This window comes from Ipomoea triloba, chromosome 1 (genome assembly GCF_003576645.1).
Source record: "Ipomoea triloba cultivar NCNSP0323 chromosome 1, ASM357664v1".
Taxonomy (NCBI): Eukaryota; Viridiplantae; Streptophyta; class Magnoliopsida; order Solanales; family Convolvulaceae; genus Ipomoea; species Ipomoea triloba.
In genome coordinates, this window is record NC_044916.1 from 20,443,657 (window position 1) to 20,453,495 (window position 9,839).

The 9,839-nt window shown below is 40.6% G+C and overlaps 1 protein-coding gene across 1 annotated transcript; it reads left to right on the forward strand.

The window, feature by feature from the left end:
- Positions 1-4,304: 4,304 nt before the first annotated feature.
- LOC116010213 lies at positions 4,305-4,978 on the forward strand. Its single transcript, XM_031249517.1, has 2 exons — positions 4,305-4,389; positions 4,461-4,978. The coding sequence occupies exons 1-2, from the start codon at positions 4,305-4,307 to the stop codon at positions 4,976-4,978; spliced, it is 603 nt and encodes a 200-aa protein (XP_031105377.1).
- Positions 4,979-9,839: the final 4,861 nt, after the last annotated feature.

A 9,839-nucleotide genomic window follows, 5' to 3' on the forward strand; every position in this document is an offset into this window, starting at 1 on the left:
CTCACACGCGTGTTGACTGGCGTGGATGCTTACTGGAATGATTCCACGCTAGCTCACACGCGTGGTGGTGCTCGTGGGCGTGGGTTTCTTCGTTTTCGTCTCTTTTGTTATTTCCAGTTTGGTCTTTGTGTGCTCCCGTGTGGCTTGATTCTTCCTTTTACTGGTTTATGCTCTCTTTGGTTGATTTCAGCCTTTATTCCTGTGGGAATCCTTAAAAACACTCCACACAGAACTCTTTTACAATTTGTTAGTAAAATAGCATGAAAACACGTAATTGCATTCTTCAAGACTTTGTTTTGGTAAGAAATCAACTTAATTAGTTCTAGATAATTAGGTACTTTTGGCGTCTATCAAAGTTTCCACACATTAGATTGCTCATCCACGAGCAAATTATACATTCAAAGCCTTCTCATTTTGATGCCAAAAGTATCTAAGCTAAAGATATGCTCAATGATAAACATTCATTCAAAACACAATCTACCAGGAGATGTGAAATCTTTCACAATATCTTCAAGGAATGATAAAAATGTGTCATACACTGCTATGAATATTCAAACAAAGCAAAACCCCTGTTGGTCACAAATTGGACAGTTAATTTGTTTTCACAATATCAAGCATGCAGTCCAAAATTTCATTCACCTCTTATTATGCGAAGGCCTTAAGCTGATCCCCCTAGTGGGAACGATGTACAAAACCTAATCAATCGGCCTCCCTTATCGCCAAAGCCCAACATAAAAGTAAGTGAAAATAGATCCATGGGCCTCTCTCCGCCAGTGGCTTGGGCGGTAACTCATTCTTCTCACTTCCTAGGATAACATCATCAAGCGACCCGACTTCACATGGAGCTCTGCGCTTTTTCGAAGACAGTGCAATGGGTGCTTGAACCCTAGCGAAGCGGCTTTCCTCATCTCAATTTTCTCATCTCCTAGGGTCATTTTATTGTGAGCAACCGACTCCAAATATAACATTTATGTATTTTGAAAACTATGGTTGCTCACCACCTAGCAAGATGGCTTTCCTCGTATCTTATCTCGGGGATTGGCCTTTTTGCCTTTTCTACTCTTTTCTCCGAACAACCCCTCATGCCTTTTACTTTGGGATAAGGGATATTTCACTCAATGCTCAACAGAAAGCTCTCCTTTTGCCCCATGTTCTATTCTATGATTATTCAATTCAGGGCTTCGCTTGACTTATCTTTCTGAAATTAGGGGTTGCACACTCCCACTTCGAGAGATCCTTAACTAAGGTCTTTACAAAATAAGAGGCGAATACCACACAAGCATGCAAATTTTTCAAATTTTTAAAGGTCAAGATAGGGGTACTTCCAAGGTTATTCAAAGAGGAAACTTTTTGGCACAGATTTAGCATTCTCCAAAGATAGAATGAATAACAACACATACTTGTGGCTTGATTATCTTTCAAACAAATGAGATAGAGCTTTGTTTAAGAAATATTTTCAGTCAAGCACAGCTCTTTCCACACTTTAGACCAAACATCGTCCTCGATGTTGACTTAGAATATAATAAAACAAAGAAACAACAAAACACGCATTTTTCCACACTTTAAAATGAAAACATGAGATTCACATAATAAATAGACAAGGGATAAGAGGTAAAGAACCTAGTAAGCATCCCACGTCATAATGCTCATAATGCTTGAATGGATGATTCTCATGTTCTTGCAACGAGATTTGCATGTAAATATAGAATCTACAAAATAGGGAATCACAACTCGGAGGGTTATTTGACAGAATAAGATAAAGATAATAATAAAGCAAAGTAAATAACGGGTTGCCTCCCGATCAGCGCTACGTTTAACGTCTTTAGCCCGATGAGAATGATATGAAAATTTTGTTATTCAACATCCCAGGGTATTAGCCTGCAACACTGGACTATCCCCTACGCATTTTCCATCCCATAGTATTTCTTGACTTGGTGGCCGTTTACTTTGAAGGTTCTTTTCTCGGGATGCATGATATCTAAAGTCCCATAAGGAAAAACCTTTGTAACAATATATGGCCCCGTCCATCGCGAGTTGAGTTTTCCAGGAAAGAGTCGCAGTCTGGAATTGAATAACAACACCTTATCTCCTTCATTGAATTCTTTGTTCTTCCTGATATGCATGTCGTGGTAAAATTTTGATCGTTCCTTGTAAGATCTGGATGTCTCATAGGCAAGCAAACGCCATTCTTCCAATTCGTTCAGTTGAAACATCCTCTCCTGTCCTACTATGGTTAGATCTTCATTCAGCTTTTTGATGGCCCAATACGCCTTATGCTCGATTTCAACTGGAAGGTGACATGCGTTGCCATATACCAATCTGTATGGAGTAGTCCCTATCGGCGTCTTATAAGCAGTTCGAAAAGCCCATAGCGCGTCGCTAAGCTTGTTAATCCAATCCTTCATATGCCGAGCCACTGTCTTTTCCAATATGGCCTTGATATCTCTATTTGCATTCTCAACTTGTCCGGTAGTCTGAGGGTGATACGGGACTCCTCCCCAATGTTGTATGCCTTGCTTTTGAAGTAATCTCCGCATAGGCACATTCCGAAAGTGTGTTCCCCTATCGCTAATGACAATCCGTGGTACTCCAAACCTTGTGAATAATTTCTTTAGGAATCTTGTTACGCTCTTGGCATCATTGTTTCGAAGTGCTTCTGCTTCAACCCACTTTGATACGTAATCCACTGCTATAAGGATATATTTGAAACCTTTGGAATCCGGAAATGGTCCTGCAAAGTCTAATCCCCATATATTAAAAATTTCGCATGCCAGTATGTAATTCTGTGGCATCTCATCTTTTCCAGTGATGTTCCCAGTCCGTTGACATTTGTCACAATTTCTTACGCAAATTTGAGCGTCCCGAAATATTGAGGGCCAATAGAATCCTACTTCAAGTACTCTTCTTGCAGTTCTGTTTGCCGAGTGATGGCCCATTCGGTAGCACTCTCCCAGAATTTCATGTCCTTCAGCCTCTGTTACACAACGTCGAATTATTTGATCAGCACACACTTTGAAGAGATACGGCTCGTCCCAGAAATAAAATCGAGATTCTGATATTAATTTTCTCCTGGCATGTGTATTCAAGAACTCTGGTAGTTCTCCCCCGACCAGGTAGTTCGCCAGATCAGCGTACCAAGGTGTGAGATAGAGACCCATCAATTTTTCCTCCGGAAAATACTCGTTCACGTCTCTAGTCATATCTTGTCCTTTTTCATTCTCCAGCCTTGACAAATGATCTGCGACACTGTTTTCAATTCCTTTACGATCCACAATAGTCACGTCAAATTCTTGCAATAACAAAATCCATCTGATCAGTATCGGCTTTGCTTCAAGCTTAGACATAAGGAATCTGATAGCCGCATGATCAGTATGAATGATGACCTTTGACATTAAGAGATATGATATGAATTTATCCAATGCGAACACTATTGCGAATAACTCTTTCTCGGTCGTGGTGTAGGCTTGTTGTGGCTTTGTCAACATTTAACTAGCATAGGCAATAGGCTGAAATTTCTTGTCATTTTTCTGCCCTAGCACAACTCCAACTGCAAAATTGCTCGCGTCGCACATTAGCTCAAAAGGTTGGTCCCATTTTGGTCCTACAAGAATTGGAGTGTGTACCATGGCTTTAAAGGCATTCCGACGAGCCAAAACATCAAGCTTCTGAAAATTTCGCGAGTTGTGATCCTGCCACGAGATCCACACGCGTGTGCGCTGGCGTGGGAGCTCACTGGAATAATTCCACGCCGACTCACACGCGTGGTGAGGACGTGGATGGAACCTGTGCGTATGCCTATTCCTTTACTCCTCCTATGCAGCCTCTTTCACCTGGAAACAGTCAAATCACCCTCGAGCAATGCCTGAATGACTTCATCCGAGAAACGAGGGAGGAGAACGCCAGACTTAAAGAGACCATTACCAAAGAAATGCTTGGAGAAATCCAAGAATTACGTCATGAGACACTTTCACCTCTTCAAACAGTTGAAAGCACTCTCGCAAAAATCATGGAAATGATCCAATCTCAAGGAGAAACAAACGTAAATGCTATAACTTTGAGAAGCGGAAGAGCACTTCCAGACACTGTTCCACCTCCTCCGCAATCGACCCCAATAGAAAAGTCCAGAGTGGAAAATGAAGAGATCACTGATTCAACACAAGCCGAGCAAACAATTGAAGAAGAACTCAGGAAGGAAGAAATACAACCGCAACCTTCTCGGAAGGGGAAGGAAATCATGCAAGAACCACCGCCTGTGCCGAAAGCCAAACTTCCATTTCCGTAGAGATTCCGCACCGATATTGATAATGCCAAATATGAAAAATTCCTACAAATGCTACGCCAATTACACGTCGATATGCCATTCATCGATGCACTTGGAGAGATGCCAAGGTATGCCAAATTCCTTAAAGATCTTCTATCGAATAAAAAGAAATTAGCTGAAACTGCTACTATTGTCCTAGGAGAGGAATGTTCTGCTATATTGCATAAGAATGTGCCTAGAAAATTAAAAGATCCTGGAAGCTTTACTATACCTTGCAATATAGGAGGAACAACTTTTAATAGAGCCCTGGCAGATCTAGGTGCTAGCATCAACCTAATGCCCTTCGCATTATATCGACAGCTGAAGCTAGGAACCCTTAAGCCCACACGCATGAGCATTCAGTTAGCTGACCGATCTACTAAATACCCCAGGGGTATAGTGGAGGACGTTTTAGTCCGGGTTGATAAATTTATTTTTCCCGTAGATTTTGTAATCCTAGATATGGACCCAGATGTAGAGATTCCTCTCATCTTGGGCAGACCTTTCTTGGCAACTGCTAGAGCTTTAATAGATGTGGGAGAGGGCAAACTTGTTATTCGTGTAGGAGACGAATTTGCTAGCTTCGATGTGACTAAAATAATGAAATATCCTTTAGATAGTGATGATACGAAATACCTAAAGCTAAGAGGCATGATTTCAACTGGGAATGTCCCATAGGTGCTAAGAGCAATAATGAAAATACTTTTGAACATGAACTTAATTCTTTACATATTGCGTTACACCGAGAGGTTGATCGTTTTAATTTGCTTGATAATAACTGCGTTTCTGAATTTATTGAGAATATAAACTCTATTGGAGAAGTCTCGGAGGGAATGGTTGGAAATGACGGGGATGAATTTGATGAATTGAAAGGGGAATATGATGATGAAAATAGGAACGGGAAAGAAGATGATGAAATAATGCATGAAGGAGAATTAAAACCTCTACTGGCTCATCTTGAGTATGCCTATTTAGGAATAGGGGAAGAATTGCCAGTTGTTATTGCTACAGACCTTTCAGAGAGACAAAAAGAACAACTGATAACAGTGCTGAAAAGAAACAAGGAAGCAATAGGTTGGAAAATGACTGACTTAAAAGGGATCAATCCGGCCATTTGCACACATAAAATTCTGTTGGAAGAAGGATCCAAGCCTGTGGCACAACCGCAGCGTAGACTTAACCCGAATACATTTGAAGTCGTGAAAAACGAGGTGATCAAGCTTATGGATGTTGGAATGATTTATCCTATCTCGGACAGCACATGGGTCAGTCCAACTCACGTGGTACCAAAGAAAGGAGGAATTACAGTCACTAAAAATGATAACAAGGAATTGATTCCTACGAGAAAGATAACTGGATGGAGAGTCTGTATCGACTATAGAAAACGTAGCGCTGAGTAGCACAATCTTCATGACAGTTTCGTCGGGCTAAAGACGTTAAACGTAGCGCTGACCGGGAGGCAACCCGTTATTTACCATGCTTTATTAATATCTTTACTTTATTATGTTAAAATAACATCCAAGTTGAAATTCCCTATTTTTGTAGACTCCATACTTCCATGCAGATCTCGTTGCAGGAACATGAGAATCATCCATTCAAGCACTTTGGAGCAGTATGACATGGGATGCTTACTAGGTCATCTACCTCTTATCCCTTGTTTATATATTCTTTAAACCTCATGTTTTCATCTTCAAGTGTGGAAAAATGCATGTTTTGTTGTTTCCTTCTTTTATCATATTCTAAATCAACATCGAGGACGATGTTTGGTCTAAAGTGTGGAAAGAGCTGTGCTTAATAAAATATTTTAACTAAAGAGCTCTATCTCATTTGTTCGAAAAATAATCAAACCACAACCATGTGTTGTTATTCATTCTATCTTCGAAGAATGCTAAATCTGTGTCAAAAAGTTTACTCTTTGAATAACCTTGGAAGTACCCCCACCGTGACCTTTAAAATTTTTGAAAAGTTGCATGCTTGTGTGGTATTCACCTCATATTGTGAAAAGACCTTAGTTAAGGATCTCTCGAAGTGGGAGTGTGCAACCCCTAATTTCAGAAAGATAAGATTAAGCGAAGCCCGGAATTGAATAATCATAGAATAGAACATGGGGCAAAAGGAGAGCTTTCTGTGAGTATTGAGTGAAATATCCCTGTTCCCCTAAGAAAAAGGCATGAGGGGTTGTCAATTGGAGAAATGAGTAGAAAAGGCAATAAGGCCAATCCCCGAGATAAGATACGAGGAAAGCCATCTCGCTAGGTGGTGAACAACCATAGTCTTCTAATACACAAATGTTATCTGGAGTCGGTTGTTCACTATAAAATGGCCCTAGGAGATGAGAAAATTGAGATGAGGGAAGCCGCTTCGCTAGGATTCAAGCACCCATTGCACTGCCTTCGAAAAACGCATGGAACTCCATATGAAGTCGGGTTGCTTGACGATGTTACCTTGGGAAGTGAGAAAAATGAGTAACTGCCCAAGCCATTGGCGGAGAGAGGCCCATGGATCTATTTTCACTTACTTTTATGTTGGGCTTTGGCGATAAGGGAGGCCTATTGATTAGGTTTTGTACATCGTTCCCACTAGGGGGATCAGCTTAAGGCCCTTGCACAATGAAAGGTGAATGAAATTTCGGACTGTATGCTTGGAATTGTGAAAACTAACTAACTGTCCAACTTGTGACCTTGAGGGGTTTTGCTTTGTTTGAATATTCATAGCAGTGTATGGCACACTTGTATCATTCCTTGAAGATATTGTGAAGGATTTCACATATCCTGGTAGATTGTATTTTGAATGAATGAGCAACTCTGAGCGTACTTTTAGCTTAGATACTTTTGGCATCTAAATGAGAAGGTCTTTAAATTGACAATTTGCTCGTGGACGAGCAATCTAAAGTGTGGAAACTTTGATAGACGCCAAAAGTACCTATTTTTCTATAACTTGTTAAGTTGTTTTCTTGTTTAAATTAAGCCTTAAAGAGTGCAATTACGTGTTTTTGTGCTATTTCACTAACAAATTGCAAATGAGTCTTGTGTGGAGTGTTTTGAAGAATGCTACAGGAATAAAGGCCGAAATCAACCAAAAGGGAGCATAAAACCATTGAAAGGAAGAATCAATCCACATGGGAACATACAAAGACCAAACTGGAAACAACAAAAGGAAACGAAATGAAGAATCCACGCCCACGAGCCTCACACGCGTGTGAGCTGGCGTGGAATCATTCTAGAGAGCTCCCACGCCAGTCCACACGCGTGTGGCAGACGTGGGGCAGCACCAGAAAACCTGCGCGATGTTTTAGTATTTAAGGGGTATTTCAGCTAGGTTTAGGGAGTCTTTTGTCACAATTTCCATTCTACACTTTTAGGTTAGGTTTAGATAGGATTAGGGAAGAGGAGAAGCTCTTGGGGGAGAAGAGAACTAGATCTCCATAGCCTTGAAGATCTTTGGGTAACTTCTTACATTAAAGATTGATTCTCTCTTTGGCTTCCTCTTACTATTCCTTGTTCCTTGAAGTTGTTTGCTTTATATATTGCTCTTGTAGATATGTTTTCCTATTTTGATGCTTTGATGATATTGAAGCTTATGAGAGGCTAATCCCTAGGATAGGGGCTAGATTGAATGGATGATTGGTATTTATGATCTAAATTGATAATGAGTTTGATTTCTTTGGGGAATGTTGAATTTGTGTGTATGTTTTTGTATGATCTTGTTGGATCGAGGGCCCCGATCTCTTCAAGAGTATAGGATCATCTCTTTGGCGAGATATCGCAAAGAGATGTAGCCCACTACTCACATCTCCCGCTCTCAATCTGAGAAGATGAGATCCAGACGGAACTTGTAGACAAGGTGTTTGATAAAATTCTCCAACCGACTGAGGATTGGGAGCTTGAGTGTGACGCCACTCAAGACTATGTGTCGAGCTCCTTCAATCATGACTCAATAGAAATCAATACTCTACTTTATATCTTTAACCAATCTCCATGACATCTTAGCCCCATCCGCTTTTATTTCCCTTTGTTTATCTCTTTATTGCACTATCCCTTATCCTTTTAACAAATCCTTTTTATCAAAATCCCTTTGATCCATCTTAAGAGTTACTCCAAACCAACCCATATAACAAAGCCGTATATTCTCCTATTTGTCATCCACTAGAGATACGACACTCGGGGAGTTTATGACTCTTCGTTTTATCACTAACACCCTCCATACCTTCACAATCATCCACTCACCCCATACTAACAAAATTTGTCAGTTCAACTTGTGGTTGTGGAGGTGGTGGTTCTGCTATTGCCAGTTCAACTTGTGGTTGTGGAGGTGGTGGTTCTGCTATTGCCATTGTTACTTGTGGTTGTGGAGGTGGTGGTTCTGCTATTGCCATTGTTCGGCTTGTGCTTGCTTCCTCATAATTCCATTTCAAAGCTTGCTCTTTGGTTCTTCCCATTTCCTAAAAAAAGCGGCAAAGTGCATGAAAAATAAGGAAATGTAAGTCTGAACTCCACGCATAGGGAACCTAATGTTTTAGTGGGACACATCTCCAGACAAGAAACTCATAGGTAACCGGAGTATATGTCGGTCCTCTCCATTCGAATACTTTGCTCAATTGCGGTTGTCTTAGCAACCGATTCACCATGTCTTCAAACCCAAATTCCCTTAAAACGCTCAGATCAAAGTATTTCCCTCCAATTAAATTCTCTGAGTTATACATATCCACAAGCGCCAATTATTCATGAGTTAAGCCTCGGAGGACCCTTGTTCTTCTTGTATTAGGTTCAACTTGTGGTGGTGGAGGTGGTGGTTCTGCTATTGCCATTGTTCGGCTTGTGCTTGCTTCCTCATAATACCATTTCAAGACTTGCTCTTTGGTTCTTCCCATTTCCTAAAAAAAGCGGTAAAGTGCATGAAAAATAATGGAAATGTAAGTCTGAACTCCATGCATAGGGAACCTAATGTTTTAGTTGGACACATCTCAAGCAAGAAACTCATAGGTAACCGGAGTATATTTCGCTCATCTCCATTCGAATACTTTGCTCAATTGCGGTTGTCTTAACAACCGATTTACCTTGTTTTCGAATCCAAATTCCCTTAGCACGCTCGGATCAAAGTATTTCCCTCCAATTAAATTCTCTGACTTATACACATCCACAAGCGCCAATTGTTCATGAGTTAAGCCTCGGAGGACCCTTGTTCCTCTTTTATTAGGTTCAACTTCTGGTAGTGGAGGTGGTGGTTCTGCTATTGCCATTGTTCGGCTTGTGCTTGCTTCCTCATAATTCCATTTCAAGACTTGCTCTTNATCAAAGTATTTCCCTCCAATTAAATTCTCTGACTTATACACATCCACAAGCGCCAATTGTTCATGAGTTAAGCCTCGGAGGACCCTTGTTCCTCTTTTATTAGGTTCAACTTCTGGTAGTGGAGGTGGTGGTTCTGCTATTGCCATTGTTCGGCTTGTGCTTGCTTCCTCATAATTCCATTTCAAGACTTGCTCTTTGTTTCTTCCCATTTCCTAAAAAAAGCGGTAAAGTGCATGAAAAATAAGGAA